The sequence below is a fragment of the Rosa chinensis genome, chromosome 7 (assembly GCF_002994745.2).
Source record: "Rosa chinensis cultivar Old Blush chromosome 7, RchiOBHm-V2, whole genome shotgun sequence".
In the NCBI taxonomy this organism is placed as follows: Eukaryota; Viridiplantae; Streptophyta; class Magnoliopsida; order Rosales; family Rosaceae; genus Rosa; species Rosa chinensis.
Window position 1 is genome coordinate 25,031,504 of NC_037094.1, and position 17,336 is coordinate 25,048,839.

The following is a 17,336-nucleotide window of genomic DNA, read 5'->3' on the forward strand; positions in this document are numbered from 1 at the left end:
GCAAACCCATGGCAGCGGCGAGGCTGGAGGCGAGCATCAACGCCCGGGCGCCGCCAGACGAGACGGGATTCAAGCGGTTGAGGGCCTCTTAGGGTTTCTCGAGGTGACAGAGAAACTTAAGAGGGAAAAAAAGATAAAGAAAGTAGAAGCTTGAAGATAGTTGGAGTGTACAAATGTAAGTCTCTGTAAAATAGTTGTTTTGTTTGTTCGGGCCATCTATCCCAAAAAAATAATTTAAAAAAAAAAAAAAAAAAAAAATCTTATACATGCAGGAGTGTTTTTGATGGTGCTAAAAATCAGGTCTAACTTCGGAGAGTTGGTAGAAAACATAATTTTTTGTCCGATTTGTCGCCATCCCATGTTCCCCTTTACAATTTTAGTCTTCCAAATGTCGTCATTGGCATGATTAATGCTACATCTGCACTTTCTAGGATGTCAATGGATGAAACCTTGATAAAAACTCTTGCACGAGAATCAAGCAAGAAAGTCGAGCGAGAAACCAAGAAGAACTGTCGTCTTCGACCAGTTGGTTCTGACTCTGATTCAAATTTTTATTTCGGTTTTTCTTAGTTCTTTCCTTAATGACTTTTAGTTTGTTTTTCAACCAAATCATGTGTAAATAAACATTAAAGTTAGGGGTTGTTGAAGCCCTAAACATGACGTTGATAATTTTAGTCTTCCTAATTCTTTTCTATACTTATTGGATGAAAGTTGGTTTTCTAGTTTTCCACTGATGCTTTTGTTTGCATATTCTTGCACAATTAGAATATATGAATTATGATTTATTATTTGAAGCATGTAGATGTCCAACCTAATCCAACGCATGTTTTACAAGAAACAACTAAAGAACTTGGTCAACTTTGAGGAAACCAATTTCTAGGTAACATCGTTGATAACACCCTTCGTCACGTATCTATCCTGTTATGTTCATATACTCTTCTTGCTTAATGAGTTCAGCAACCTAGGTATTTGATAAACACCCTTCTCTACCATGTTGTTGAATATCAAGTTCCAGTGCTTCTCTGTTAATCATGTTTATAGAGAACGTAACATGGTTGCAGACAAGCTTACTAAAAACAACAGTGAGCATGACTATATCATTGAGTTTGAGCTCCCTCCTTTACGTGCTAACAATGCTTACCTTGAGGAACCACCAAGTAGTCTAGACTCTAGATAGGCCCAACAAGAGAGAACACCGGAAAAGAGAGACATGAACAAATTACTTGAGAAACCTAACCCAGCAAACGGAGAGGGAGTGAGATAAACAAAAAAACAAAAAAACAAAAAAAAACACAAAAGAACGAAACAAACAATAGTACAATACTTTGAACATAATTAAGAAAACAATCATTCTGAAAAATACAAAAAGCCCCAAGCATTTTTCTGGGATTCTTTCCTATTTTGATCCAATATACCAGTAATATACATTCGTGTGGACATGAACACTTTGGAAGATGAAATCAAACAGCTATAAATAGAACTTGGTTTTGAAATCACTTGTAAATATCATATACAAGTTCCTCTGTGTTGGGTGATGCAACTTGCATCCAAAACTGTGATGATGAGAGACATCCTACACACTACTATACAACAACAGTATTCGACACACTAAAGCCCTTTCTTAACCCGGAAAAATGGAGAAAGGTCTTTAGAAACCCATATGCTAGTGCTCTTTCAATGACTGCAATAGGGGCTGAGGATCATCAAGAATCCTCATAGGTTTCCAGTCAGATTCTTCCTTGCTTGTTCTTAATGCCACGAAGTGAAGAGCTTCACTGCGGACTTGATAAATGTGACATGCCCATGGATAAGAATCTGAAGCTGACCAAACCTTTTGCTCTTCAAATTCTGTCTCCTCAGCAAGTGATATAGCAACACAGTGAACCAAATCAGGTTCTGGCTCAACAAAACCAGCCACAGCTATGCATCCAGGAGATACAAATCCTTCTGGAGCTCTAGGATGCCAAATTGATACTGGTGTTGCATAGTCATCCAAACAATTTCTCCACACCTACACATGCAGATTGACCATTATCCTTCAAGACATATACGAGTCGTCATAGTGGAATTTCATACATAATTATGACAACCATCACTCACTAAAGTAAAATATTGATGCTGATCATGAATTCATGATTATAAGGTTTATATGGAGTTCAAACATGAGTAAACAGTTTATATGATAACATTTACAACATCCCCTACTATCATTCAAATTGTTGTTGTAATAAATCAAGTGGTCTCTTAAGTATTCTACAGATGCCCGAACGCATGAATCAAGAAAAAAAAGATACAACTTGCTGAAAAAAAAAATACAACTTGCTAAATATTTAAATACTAATGAGGATAATTTTGATGAGGATAGTGTTGATCATAGATTGCTGCAGTTTCCATCAAGGCACAACAGCCACTTGCATACATGCATTGATAATTGAATTGATTTGTTCTCACCCTTTTGTAGTATACTAAGAGAGATTCCATTACAATAAGTTTATAATGTAGAAGACTTTGAAGTTCTAATCTAACCTAATTAGGTTATAATCTTGTTAATGATTGTAAGTTACTTACCAGGTCGTATCCAACTGGAAGTGCAAACAACCTGTCAATTTTACGGTAAACTGCAGCAACGTTTGGAGGATGGCTGCCAATGTGAGCAATATCTCCAATAGAGACATACCTGAAGGAAAACATACCAGTCTTAATTTCCAAATGATGAAATGCATAACTCCCCAGATGACGTAAATTAGGATACAGATTAAATGAGGTTTTGCTTTCTTGCTAGTAAGGGTAACTTTTTATTATTTTATTTATTCTTAGTTGTAAACCAAATTACAGAAAGGAAAAAAAAATTAAAAAAAACAAGAGAGCCGCAAATGCCCATTGTCATCTTTTGATTCTTTCATGTATTCTCTCTTTTGATTGGGATACAATGGGGTGGGTAGTGGAGTTAGATTAAGCTCCCTAGGACTTAATGAGATTCAGGTACTGTGTTAAAAATAAACCTTAAATAGTACCCAAGGTCCTCACTTAGAGAGCCGGGCCTTGCAAAAGCCAAACTTGAATTTAAAATAAATAAATAAATAAATAAAATATAGAAAAACCCTTGGAACTTGAAGTTGTGGCCGCATCAAATTCACATGAACGGAAGTAAAACCATTTTAATACATGGCAAGAAGCAATAAAAGAACAAACTGCAATGACTGTTTCTTGAAAATAGTAAAGATAAACTCATAATTACCCGTCAGGACAAATGGGTCTCCAAATGCTACATAATCCAGCATCTTCCAAAACCTAAAAATATGAAAGAATGTTTCATCTTCGATTAAAAAAACAGCAGATAATTAAATTCACCAATCCACCAGATAACAGTAAAGATTTCAAGGATGGAAACAACTAAAGCAAATGAATGCTACAAGCACCTGCTTTTTGCACAATGTGCATCGACCTCTGGATTCTTGTTCACTGCTCCAAATCTTTGAAAAGTTGATGCTGTGTTTAACAAATCTTCTACCATCTGATGCAGAACTGTATGACGGGAGCTCTCTCAGCCTAGTCACTGCTTTGTTCAGAGTACGTTTTTCTCTCCCCTCGGCTTCAGACCAGGCAAAATACACATGTCGCTGACTTGATGGAACCTACAAATGGAGAGTCATTGTTAGGGTTTAATATACGCTCTCTCTGATGGAATTAATGTTTCTGCACAGTATTGACCTTCAACATCAGGCTTTTCATGGCAGACTGGTTTGCTTTCCACATCCTACATGCTGCAGAACAGATTCTAACAGCCTGGGGTTCCCTTCCCTCTACTTCATCTTCAACATTGCACTTTATGACCCGGACAAAATTCTCTGATCTCCTAAAACTTTTGAGGTGGAGGATCAAGTGAGATGGCTGATTGTGACCTGCTTTAGCCAACTCCACTGCCATAAGCTCTTCCCAAGGCACATCCCACATAATCTTGCACGGTTTCTTGTCCATTTTGTCTGGAGCCAAACACTAGGAAGCAAAGAAACAGAGATTGAGTTTCATGCAGACAAACAATTTATAACCTATAATAAAGGTACCTGTATGCTACAGACAATATTGCTTTACCAACCTGAAGCAACATCACTCGCTTATTGGTCACTAAAACAATCCGCTGGTAAGGCACAACAAAATGCTCTTCATAATAATCAGACCAAGCAAACTTTGAGGGCTCCTTGAATATTTCAGTACAACCAAAGTGCCGATGTGCTTCTGCAAGGTATAAAATCATCTACAAAAAAAGAAGGAAAAGGAGATGAACACTAAGATCATACTCCAAATTTGTAGTCAAAAAGGTAAGTAACAAATACTTTCAATTTGAACAATATACATGCATTTGAAACCTTTCAACAATGTTTCAGCTTACAACTAAACAACAAATTCCAGGATTAAAAAAACAAAAACAAAAAAAATCCTAATTTATAGCCATCAAATAGTCTTGTTCCTGGGCATACCCAAGTGCCAAACAGTTTCAATAGTCACTTCTAATTATTTTGATAATGATGAGAAAATTTCTGATATTCCACCCTTGCAAAGCTTGCTAAACACATAAATTACCTGTCCAACTGCCTCTCTCTCAGAATACTCTGTAAGTATACCATTGGCACGGATTGCCCGGGGGTTTCTAATTCTCTGGAATGTTGTCTTGCTATTGAAGACCTCTAGGCATTTCGAACAACTTGCTCCAATTCCATCAACAGTCAAGGAGAAAAAGTCCAATGCCCCACTCATTGGTTGCACAATAACTCCCAGGAATGCACGTCCAATCCCGTGAAAAAGTCCTGACAGACCGTTCTGTCTTGCACTCTCAACTGGCTTTTTCACTACTCCAGATACGCCAAAAGCAACACCTTGCACAAATGCTTCTGTGCCTTGAATGATTCCATCACCCACCCCCGTAATTCTCCTTGAAAATACCTGATAATAATTAAAATCAGCATTCAAGATAACACCATCGAAGTTTAGTTGTTTTTATCAGTTCCTATGAAAATTTGAAAATTTTACCTGTTTTGACCGTAGGTGAGTAAACTGCCCATCAGTTGAGAGCTCAGCAAACCCTTTACTAAGAGAAGCCAAAGTTGAACTTGTCATACCAAGAACATCAACTGAAAATATCAAATGTAGAGGATTATGGATCAAGTCTCTCCAAACGCGGTTACCAATGGCAGAGACAATGGAACTTCTCCGCATGAATCTGTCTTTGTGCATCACCCTCCTCAGATGCACCTGGAGTAATGAGATAACAGTATCATATGAGCAGTAGCTTAAAACAATGTTGCCATTAACATAAATTTTACATTCCCGTGATGAGTTGAATATGTGCTGACGTCCAATATCACTTTGGCCAAAAAGATTGATGCAGATATATGAATACTTAACAAATCCCAGTAAGACGAAATCAAAGTTGGGTAAAGAAAATCAAAGCATTTGGATCAGGAGACTCTCTCATAACAACAGGATGCATAGTGGTGCATAATGATTCCAATATGTAAAATAATGCAACTTTTCCCCCCAAATAATCTAGATAGCTGACCTGAATCTTGAATGCATTTCCAACTGCAGATAGTATTGGGCTCCATACTCCTAGAACTCCATGAGGTCTCTGAGCTGGTGCTGTTTCCAGTGACACCTTTAGCCTAACTTCTGAAATGTCTACTAGGCTGGAAAATCAGATAGGAAGGAAAAAATTGAAACGTTACAATACTCCCAAATCAAGTCACAAAATTAGCGCCCTGCTACAGGACAACTTAATATTATTTTCTCATAGAAGAAACAACAATATCAGTAGTTCACTACCAGCTCCATCCACTGTTTAGGGAAACCCAGTAGATGGTGAGCCGAATGCTAGAACTAAGAACATGATCCTATAAAGCTTAACACACCCAACCACAGAGAGAGGGAGGGAGAGAGAGACAGAGACACAGAGTTCAAGGCTCTTAAAAACCAGAATAAAACCTATCTTCACTCTTCGGTTTTTGAGCATCAAACTTATCTATGCAAGTTTCATATGGTTCATGTTACATAGTGTAAAGAAGCACCAATAAAGCAGCAAAAATTGCAAGTCGCCCCAGAAAACATGGAAACATTAAATGAATAAAATAAAAAAATAAAAAATAATAATAAAACAGAACATATAATAGCACATGCATCAGTGTTGATTAATTTGCATACACAAAATTATATGCATATACATGATTTTATGTATTAAGAGAGATACATTAACCAGAAAAGGGTCTTTCTGTCATATAACTGTTCACTAACTGCTAGAAAAACTACTAACCTACCTCAACAAATCAACAATATGCATTTCCAGCATTTAACCAAAGAAAAATGGGAAGTGAAAAGTAGATTCATTTACACATCAGAATAATATTTCTGCAAGCACACTGAAAAACGGCAGTTTTTCTATACCAAGCAGAAGTTGAAACTTACTCGATGCGTATTTCTGGATCAACTTCTGTGACACTAGAACTTTTAGGCAGACGATCTAACTGTAGATTATTGTACAGATCCACCAAAGCCCAAATTATTGGTTCGTGAATATTAAGCCTCCAACACTTCTCAGTCACCTATCATGTCACCATGTACTTTGGTCAGAGCTTAGGAAATCACTTCTGTTTAAAAAGAAAAACAAATTATATTTAGCCATAATGTTAAGAAGCATTACCCGGATATAAATGTAAGGGTAGACCTGGATGCCATCAGTATTTTCATTACGCATTGTTATAGTCATCTTGACAACAGGATGATGGATATCAGAGTCCGGCTCAGGAGCCAACAACACTGGCATCAATGTTAGAGGGAGTTGGTTGTCCAGCTGCACGTGGCCCAGTATGAGCTTAAACCTGGAAGGACGACAAATGTTCTCATCTGACAAGTATCTTATACTAGAGTATGACAGCAGAGTTGAAAACAACTTCGTTATAATGAAATTTCAGTAGATGAGAATATGCTGTTACCCTAGAGATAATCAGCAAAACTGTCTCATTTCATAAATATTACGTAATTATCATTATTTTCTATTTTATTTTAAACAAGATGATAATAATTCACCTGTATGCTGTTGGTATATATTTCTCAAGAATTCTATGCCTTCTGCAATTCAGGCATGCAAAGCCAATCGTTCTCTTACACTCCTTAAATTAATTAGTATGCCACGATGATGCATGAAGTGGCTAACTGTCCTAACATTTTCCTAACTAGATCTAATAAATTATTCATATATGTTTTAAGATAAGGTTGATTCAGAAGAGGTACAGGCACAACATAATAACATTGGACTGAAAGACACAAGAAAAATGGCAGCGTAATATAGGGAGGTGCTGCTCTTACCTGCTTGTCGTCCCACCATCATAGCCTGTAGAATATGATACGAAGACTCTCTCAAAATAGAAGTAGGAGACCTCCTTCGGTCTATGGTCTATAATTGAAAGCCCTACAACTCCAAACTCAATTATAAGCTCAAGAGGTGAGGCACCATTATTCTGATTCGTATTCTGCAGGTTAGAAGGTCCGCAATTTTCAGCAAGCTGCAGAGACCTAATTTGTTCATGCAAACTTGCATCTGTAGTTCTGGTGTCACTGAACCTTGCTATCCTGATATCACCAATTTCTACAACATGAAATTGCAATCCGAGTTCCTCAGAAGAACATATGCCTGTTGTTTCCAAATCAAGTTCCCAAACTCCAGTGGAGAGATCATTGTCGACCTTAGCTTCTATGAATCTTTGGCCATATGGGTCCTCCCAAGCAAAATTTGTTGTTGAAAAAGGTTCTAGAGGAACCCACGCATCTTCACCAAACCCAGACTGGCGAATGCTAAGTGTTTTGCTGACAGTTCTGTTCTCGATTCTGCTCAGAAAATGATTTGACAGGTTGGTACATATAACTATATGAGTATACATTCACTCATACATACATGCAAAGCATAAACAGAGGTATGCATAACTACCTGATAGGACCATTAGATGATCCAAGGCGGAATACAATGATGAAACGTGAGCCTTCTTCATATCCCCGAATTTCTGTCCTCAAAAATGTCCGAGTACCATTATGCCTCCTTAAAACAAGAGAAATTGTGTCCTCTTTTACAATTTGAATAGGAAACGACCAGTTGGTGTCTCCTAATCGAACCTAAAGACAGAACAGAAAAAGATGCTATCAAAATTGGTCCCAGCATAAGAAAAAACTTCACAACAGATTTATATATATATATATATATATATATATATATATATATATAAAAGAAAAAATGCGAATGAAAAGAAACCAACCAGATTTGACTGACAGAATGGGAATCTCACAGTTGGAAGGAATCACAACTATAGTTGGAAGTGAAGTATACCAAGCCTGGCTATAAAGTAAATATGATCCATAACAACTAACAAAATCTAAACAGTCCTAACCATTGCAATAACCATTGCAAAGAATGTTAACATCATGCACACTTAAATAATAAATATTTTATATGCAGACCTTACAAATTGGAAGTGAAATTGCAAATTTTTGTTGGAATTGAAGTATACCTACTTAACCTGGCTATAAAGTAAACCAATAAGATTCCTAACTGTGTAATGTAGAACCCAAAACGATTCCCAACTGTTGTAGAGTTACTTAACGTTAGAAACGCAAGTTAAGGAAACATTAATACTATTTTGCTAACAGAATGCAAATCTCACAGACGGAAGGAATATGGAAAACTGAAGTCTCTACCAAGCCAGTTGACAAAGTAAACCAGGGTTAATTCCTATTTGTTAAGCTAAATGTCATGTAATCTATACTAATGTCATTTATCACAAAACAAGAAAGACTCTAATGTAGCCTCCGCATTTAAACCTATCTTCTTTTCACACTTGGACAGAACATTCTCCCATCAGTTGTATGAAGCTCCATGGCATATAACCACATGTTCTCAAGAACCAAAACTACAGGACCTCATATACTAGAGCTCCTATCCAAAACAATCGGACAGTGGTTCGGGCGGTTCGGTCCTATCCAATCAGAGGCCTCTTGTCTAACATTAGAGAAATGCTCTCATTCCATCCCTGAAGTTGAACCAAGTCAACTGAGCAATTAATGACTAAAAATTGAATATCTATTAATTAATAACTAATAAGGTTGTCAAAAACTGGAATAAGACTTTCGCGCAAGTTCGTACAAGTTATACTCGAATAACTCCAAGACTCAAAGTCCACAAGAAATATTTTTATGTTTTTTTTTAAGTACTCATTTAACAAGGCATGATTATACTAAAGCTGGACAAAAAGTATTTGCTTTCATAGTCTGTTTAGGGGGTGTGATTGTGTGATCTAATTTCCTCAATCGCCAGATTTGGTCATTTATTAGTTTCTCAATTATGAATAGAGACTTTATACCCTTTTTCTTTTCTTTTTTTTGAAAACACACCTTTTTATTGAATAAACAAAAAGCGAAATACAAGGAGGCAACAAGGAGTCCGCTTTAAAGAACTTAAGAGGGCAGCTAGGGTTAGAGGCTTAGCAGCTCATCTATTAATACTAAATCAAAGATTAGGGGCCTATACTACACCTCCTTGCCACTTAAGAATAATGGAAGAAAGATTATAATCCTTAAATTCCTTAGAAATAGAAGAAGCCCATAAGGATGCCCAGAGCTTGACTCTCTCCCACAGGTCTTCCCTCTCCACCCCACCATAGGTTTCAAATAATCTTTTACTTCCTTCCATCCAAACCACCCAAACAACAGTTAGCACTGTACAACCCCAAAGGATTCTGGCCTCTTTCCCTTTACCAAAAGCTATAGGATTTTTCATAGCAAGTCACTCGTCTCTAATGTAGTTGTCCAATCCACTCTTGCCTCCCTAAATAACTTCTTCCATAAGAAATTAGCCACTTCACAATGCAGAAAGACGATCAGCACTTTCCCCTTGAGCTTTGCATAAAATGCACCAGTGAGAAGAAAAACAACATCCCTTTTGAGGAAATGACTCGTGCACCTAAATAATCTTAACAACGGGCATAATATTTTGGGTTATCTGTGTGCGTCACCTCAAACAAGTAAAGATGCAGGGATGAGAGGTAAAAATGTGTAAAAATGACAAATGGTAATACAACAAAATACACACTACCAACCTGAAGTTTATTAGGTCCATCTGATACACGATATACAAATGATATTCTTGAATCACATGGATGAAGGACTTTTGGTTCATCCTCGCTGCATAACTTGATATATACATCACGACCAAGTCTGTTGGTGAAGGTCATAAATGGTCGGACAGATATTACCTGAAAAGCGGGTAAACTACTAAACAGAGGTATACACACATATCTAGATTTAAGATAATCTGTCATATACTCATATTTATATATACCTTTGTAGGAACAGATTGATACAGGCATGGTTTCGTGGTAATAAAAAGCTGCATGCAATTGCCTTCGCCATCATAAGCAGGGACATCCAATGATCCATCCTAAAAACAAGGAGAAAATATCAAGACTGGTCCACAATGCAATCACGTTGTATGATATTCATATTGATATATACCATGTCACCAAGTGGAGAAAGATCTTTAACAGGTCCAAACTGCTTGTTGCCAGATTGATCAATCGACACAGCAAGGCCCAGCATTTTAAAATTCAGAGCTGAAGCAATTGTATGACCTTCATATATTTCCTCTTCAGTTATTTCCTCTAGGACAACTTCATTAATCTTTTTAGACTGAAATAAACCACCTATCTTTCGTGTATTTTTCTTCCCTTCTATATCTACAAGCCTGAATGTGAGAGGAGGACACCTAGCAATTGAAAACCAATAAGGAGCATAGAGTCTAATGATCTTAGCCTGCAGTGGACGCTCTTCAACGGAATTCTGCTCAAGAATAATTTGAACAATCCTGCATTCACAAAATAAAGAAACTATGGAGAAAGACCCAAGAGATGGTATTCCATATACTAATGAAAAAGCCATACACCAAGTATAATTTATGCATAGTAGGGTTTCACCTTCCAGATATCGAACTTCTCAAGTTTATTGTTTTTGATGAAACTTCATGAGGATGGGACAAAAGGACAGCTTCCTTCAAAGAAATAAATCAAAGGGCCAGATTTAATAAAACATTATATGCCAGAAACAGAAGTGCTGGAGTAAAATGACAAGGATAGATGGAAATAAAGGCTTACATGGATGGGCAACCATCCTCTTTGTGGAAGCAGTGAAAAGTATAAAGGTTTTCTTATGTCAGCACTAAAAACATTCACGGTCTTTCCTGGAAAAAACACCCCTCTGAAGCAGGCAACAAAACCACCATTTTCTTGCATCTCAAGAACAGAAAACTCAGCTGCAAGGGGAAGAAAATTGGAGATAGATAGCGGGGACTTAACCACAAGATTCCAATCCTGGATAGGATCAGAATGAATGTCTTTTGCAATTTCTGTCGCTTGTATACTCATACAAAACCACAATTTGTGGGAACCACTTGAAGAAGTACTACTTATCTGTGAGCAATACAACAGTTTCTCTGACTCAATAAGAGACGATACACTTATCTCAGGACATACTTTTGACGAACCAGACTCTTCTGGTTGTTCAGACCCATCCACCGCTGAACTCCAAGAATACTCATCATGATTGCTAAGATCAGAAGGCCTTAAACGCAAGACATACAATCCAGGTTGTGTCAACCCACATAGAGGAAGGGGTATGGTATCTCCAGGTTTCAAAGTTCCAACATATATTTCCTGATTCGTAGTACTTTGCTTCCTATTCCTGATCCATCTCCTTTGCCTTGCATAGTTCACAAACCGTAATGGATCAAATGACTCGGGCCATTTTAGACTTTCAATATCTGGAGCATAGACCCAGCCATCAGCAGTGTCAATAGATGCCATATCCAAATGCCAATCATCAACCCATTCCCAGCCTGGTGGTAACTCAACTGTAGGAAATTCCTGCATTATTGACAGTAATCAGAAAGAAGTTTACAGCTCCAAAATAAGTAGTGTTAGAACTTATTAGAAAAGAAAGTACCATAAAAAAGTTCAACAGTTCCCCAAACAAATATATAAAACTAAAGGAACATATTGAAAAATGTTTCATAAAATCACCCTATATAACCACTACCAGTACATGCCAAGATCAACTTGTACTAGAATAATACCTGATGGGATCCTCCACCTTCAATCATATCTTGGCTTGGTTGAATCATGGAGCCAACCCAGCCAGTGGTCGGGCTGTACTTTTCAGTTTCAAGGAACTCATCTGTCTGAAATTTGTTGCTATGGGTCTGTAAACCCTCGGGAGTACTTGAATTGTCTGTTAAACTCACGTTTTCCATAGAAACATTCGGTACAAGACACAAATCAAGCACAAAATCGGTACTGTTACGTACTGAAACAAGAGACCTAATATTCACATATCTATTGCCATCCCTTACACGTACTTCACTAGCAACAACATCATTGCCTAACCGCCAACAAGCAGCTGGGGCAGCATAGTTTAGCCTCACAGTAGTCCAAGGTCCTTCCCTTCTCGGACTGATCTGGATAAATCCAGATTTTGTTTTACTGTTATCATATTGATCACTTATCTCTCCTTCAGATCTTGGTGACAGCAATACAGCACATCTGATTTTCCCACCCAATTTCTTATGGTTATCATCCTGAATCACATTTGACATATATAAGGTGGCAAATAAACTTGACAGTAAATGCTTGGTAGATTTTCACTCATGAGCAGACATAACTAAAAGTTTGACTTTACCATAGACTCTGCCGAGGACAATTCAATGGATGTCCACTTCTTTACATTATCATATGGATATGAATCATGATTAAAATTCCCCACAATCTGCTTTAGAGGGGCTGAAAAGAATCCAAGAGGGACCCCTGCTGATAATAAACATGAAAAGCAAATGAATGTCACTCAAAAGAGTTTGATATGAAGAAGAGAAAGAATGCATATATATACTGCTAGCTCTCTTGTCATCAGAGAAACTTATAAAAGAAAATAAACAAAATAAAAACAATAACTGTATGTGATGCATAGATTTCCGGTCATGGTAAGCCAAGTACAGATACCATAGACAATGAAGGGGAAGGTAGACATTAAGGCAGTAGCCTGCAGTTAAATCGGGGTGATACAATCTTTTTCATTATACTGAAGAGACATGCATCATACACTTGTAATGCACATGCTTCAACGAGGGTACAGTACAGTACGAATCTGATGGAGTGTTAGGTACGAAGAAAGAATGCAGGGTAAATGGATGAAACTAGTTAGTTAAGATATGAGCACGTTAATTAGTAAACCTTTAACATGAAACCATATCACATAACAAGGGCATGGCTGACTTGTTCTATGACGTCTATCAAACACAGTTTTCATATATTTATGCTCTGCATGCGATAATAATTTGAAGAGATAGCTTATCATCGTACATGGGCTCATAACAGATCAAAGGAAAGAAAAAAAATACATACATATACATATATATATATATATATATATATAAATATACCTTTCCCCATGTCCGTCACAAGTAATTCAACTGAGTAGTAGTCCTGCACAAATAAGCATAGCATAGCATAGCTTCAGGTGGTCACCAAGTGGTACCAGAGAAATTGAAGGTAAAATAATTTCACTGAAAGGAAGGGCTAAACAAAATATACGCAATACAATTAAAAGGACAACTGATCTTGTAAGGATAAATAAATAACTAAATAAAAACAACATAAACAAAACCATAATGGAAGTCATCGAACAAACTAGTAGGCGATACTACATTTATGACAACTACTTTAACTATACTTCACATTAGTATTCAAAATCTCATTGCATTGTTAAGTTGAAATTCAGCATGTGGCAGTTTAGAAGATTTTCATAGCTTGTATTACCAAGCGACGAGAAGAAAACTTGGATAGTAAAATTGCAGTTTAAGAAGAAGAAGCTTCATAAATTTGTTTGCCTAAAATAATGAAATTTATAAAAAAAAAATGCCAAACGAGGTGCGGTCGTTGTACTCAAAGTTACAAAGAAACTCAAGATATTGGGTTCATAGATTATCTCTGAATAAAATAAATTTATGGGTAAACAGATGTCAGGCATGAAAAACAAAGCACTGATCAATTGGGGAAGATACTAAAGAAGTGCCAAATGAGGTGCAGTCCTTGTACTCAGAAGTCACTAAGAAACTCATATAAATTATCTCTACAGAAAATAAAATTTTGGGTAAAAAGATGTCAGGCATGAAAAACAGAGCACCAATCTAATTGGGAAAGATGTTCAGAAAAGTAGTCTACATACTGGAGCGTCAACTTTAAAGAAAAATATTTCATTCCATTTGACCAACTCAAGCTCTGGAGAGAGGTGATTCGAGCTGCTTCCGCAAGTGCGCGCATTTTGTTGGTGAATCACTGTTTCACTAGGGAGACTCTGGTCAGGAATGAGACGGATTGCTAAGGTATAATGGGGAGATGTCAACCCTCTAACCCGTGGGAACTGCAGTGCAAATAGAGTTTAGTCAAGCAAGATAAGGGACATTTTCTCAGAATTAACACAACAAGTAAACAATTTCCTGTAATTTATATAGTCTTCACCTATAAACAAAAAAGAAAGATTTTCAGAATCAATAGCCCATTGACTTGAGCTGAGGAACAAGTACATACCTGCCCATCCACTATGATGAAAGTCACCATTGTTCTAACTTTGTGGAAAAGTTTTCCTTTCAAATGAGAGTCCAACATATTCTTGGAAACAGGAACTTTTACAGGCCTCACATCTCCAGATGACATCTTAATTATGCTTGTAAGTCCTCTTGACTCAGTAGCTCGAATAAAGATATCCTGACCTAGCTTGTTTTGTGGGATTATATCGTAGTTTCTCCTGTGATGGATGTCAATAACAGATCGTTCACCGTCTGTTGGAGAGAATGCTTCCTATTTCATTTAAAGAAAAACAGTAGTAAATAAAGAGATATAGACGTAAGCTATGACCATAAATGCACAAGATAAATTTTCATTTCAGAAGAGTTTACCCTTTTTTTATGATATTCAGGCACATGAACGAGACTGTTCCAGCTTGCATAAGCTTGAATTATCATATTAGCATTAGACACAGAAACGTTCAAGTTCAGATCCCTAGTCGATGTAACGCGTAACTGAGATGTTGCACTTGGTGCATTGAGATCATATTGGTATCTGTAAGTATCTATAAATTAGGTAATGAACTAGACATGATTAATAAAATATAAACTACAAGGCATTGAAAGTGAAGGGAAACAAGAAAGAACGAAAAATAAAAGCATCAAACTCATGCACAAGTGTGCAGAGAATCAAAGAATAATTAAACTTTTGTAAATGCAAGTCAAACTTCTGTTAAATTTAAACTACAGTTGGTCGACTTAAAGAGGGCCAGCAACAAAATTATGAAGCTACGCATTACTAGGACAAGAAACAGGATATGGAGTTAAGTAGTCCAACTATTGATCAAATTACTGAATGATGAGTGCTAGTCCACATATCTATCGCTTCCTGTTAGATTTGACGAAGAGTACAACATTACCTTAGGAATCCATCTACCGGCTCAACAAGAGGCTCCCAAACTTCATACTTATCATTATATGATCTAGCAGCCAAAGAGAAGCTCACAGTCGAATTCAAGTAGTCTGTTCTTCCATGCAAACCGAACCCAATTCCACTTAAAGACAAATTACACAATGGAACCATCTGCAACAGTACACCAAGAATTATCATTAGAGAAACAACCAAAATATAATAGATAAATTAGCGTAACACAATTCTTCAAAAGAAAAAAAGATACTTAATCTTATGCACATAAATTACGTGTTATGTCACAAAAGTATATTCTCTACAGAACACAAAATAGTGCAGAGACCGCAAACTTTTTTCTATTTTTTCCGACAAGAAGCAATAGTTTATTCAAGAGAATACGTACAAAGCGTTGACGAGAAATTTACAACATAAGGACAAGAGAAATCAATGATCTCTCTAAGAACTACAGGACATATAATTCAATAGAAAAATAATTAAAGAAAATAATTATTATTTTGCCAAAATAGAGTAATTGTAGACAGTCAACCACATCCTGAATTGTCGAAATATCCCATAAACTCTAAATGCAAGAAGTCCTCAGCAGAGAAAAACAACAAGACAAACCAAAACACTTCATTGATAGCTAGGCTACCAAAAAAAGAAAATCACCTTAATCGAGTGAGTACCCTACACTACATATTAAAAGTCAGTCTGAACTTTTCGCTAATGATTCTATATAATGCTATTGGGAATAGGAACTCTTACCAAGCCACCATAGTCATCAAAAAGTGCTGCAGAAAAGGTTCTAATTTCCGCATCTATTACAGTAAGATCTGAACCAGTTGGTACATTAGAAGCAGCCAGTTTTAAAGCAAACCTTCTAGGAGGTTTCTTCAAACCACCACGAACTAGAAAGGTACTCAACTCATTGCCAACTGCCCATACACTGAATGAATCTTTCGTAAGCTTGGCATCAGATGTATCCCATATACTCTCCTCTAAAAATTCATCCCCAGTTACCAAATCACTGCGAATGCATCTTAATGAGCTGAAATCAGATTGCTTAGGTGTTCCCTTACATGCAATACAACCAAGGGAAACAAACCCTGGGGGAGCTTGAGGAAGCCAAAAGGACACACTCTCCATTCCCCTCTGTTTTTTAATTTGCCCAACAATTTGGTAATCAAGAGGGGCTTTAAAAAGCTCTTCATCTTCAGTATCATGAAGAACAATGCAGGTATTTGGAGGTTCATACCCTTTCACTGCAATATCACCAAAGTATATCATTCCCGGAGGAACAACTGGACGCCATATCGATAGCCTTTTTCTTGAATTTGACCCTTGGTTCCACCATATCAAACGAAAACTAGCAACAGCTTCATACCGGCGACCAGAGTTTACTGTTGCTGATCTTTCTGACTGCGGATTGTGACTTTGAGAAGAAGTATGGGCATTCAAACTATTGGATGATTTTGCAGAGGGTTCAGGAAATCCAAATATGATGTGACGCAAATCATACGCTCTACCTGTGATGCTAGAAGTACTAAGATCTGCCGGCAAAAAGGTCCCAACAGAATTATCCACTCGCCAGAATGCTAAACTTGACTGATATCTGCAATTTAAAATGGAATCAAAACTCAAAGTTCCAACATCTCTTATCACAGTGGAGTGAAAAGAAGCAAGCAATCAGTATTTCATGCATACAATAATATGTATATAACTCCCAGCTTTATTTGCTCCCTGGAACCTAAAAGAGAAATAGTATAGCATGGTGGCAACAGATCA

The 17,336-nt window shown here is 37.0% G+C and overlaps 1 protein-coding gene across 1 annotated transcript in view; it reads right to left on the reverse strand.

Moving 5' to 3' along the window:
- Window positions 1-1,350: 1,350 nt before the first annotated feature.
- LOC112176180 overlaps window positions 1,351-17,336 on the reverse strand; it is a 37,291-nt gene continuing 21,305 nt past the window's right edge. Inside the window, exons 38-63 of the mRNA XM_024313997.2 lie at window positions 16,317-17,163; window positions 15,562-15,725; window positions 15,035-15,197; window positions 14,667-14,936; window positions 14,305-14,499; window positions 13,520-13,562; window positions 12,763-12,890; window positions 12,161-12,661; window positions 11,184-11,951; window positions 11,007-11,080; window positions 10,549-10,897; window positions 10,376-10,474; window positions 10,134-10,289; window positions 7,976-8,157; window positions 7,357-7,875; window positions 6,692-6,869; window positions 6,457-6,593; window positions 5,558-5,684; window positions 5,029-5,250; window positions 4,582-4,941; window positions 4,097-4,255; window positions 3,712-3,996; window positions 3,420-3,635; window positions 3,239-3,291; window positions 2,569-2,677; window positions 1,351-2,011 (exon numbers count right to left, since the gene is read on the reverse strand). Of these exons, the coding sequence (XP_024169765.1) occupies window positions 1,664-2,011; window positions 2,569-2,677; window positions 3,239-3,291; window positions 3,420-3,635; window positions 3,712-3,996; window positions 4,097-4,255; window positions 4,582-4,941; window positions 5,029-5,250; window positions 5,558-5,684; window positions 6,457-6,593; window positions 6,692-6,869; window positions 7,357-7,875; window positions 7,976-8,157; window positions 10,134-10,289; window positions 10,376-10,474; window positions 10,549-10,897; window positions 11,007-11,080; window positions 11,184-11,951; window positions 12,161-12,661; window positions 12,763-12,890; window positions 13,520-13,562; window positions 14,305-14,499; window positions 14,667-14,936; window positions 15,035-15,197; window positions 15,562-15,725; window positions 16,317-17,163 (6,652 nt within the window). The 3' untranslated portion in view covers window positions 1,351-1,663. The remainder of the gene's footprint in view (window positions 2,012-2,568; window positions 2,678-3,238; window positions 3,292-3,419; window positions 3,636-3,711; window positions 3,997-4,096; window positions 4,256-4,581; window positions 4,942-5,028; window positions 5,251-5,557; window positions 5,685-6,456; window positions 6,594-6,691; window positions 6,870-7,356; window positions 7,876-7,975; window positions 8,158-10,133; window positions 10,290-10,375; window positions 10,475-10,548; window positions 10,898-11,006; window positions 11,081-11,183; window positions 11,952-12,160; window positions 12,662-12,762; window positions 12,891-13,519; window positions 13,563-14,304; window positions 14,500-14,666; window positions 14,937-15,034; window positions 15,198-15,561; window positions 15,726-16,316; window positions 17,164-17,336) is intronic.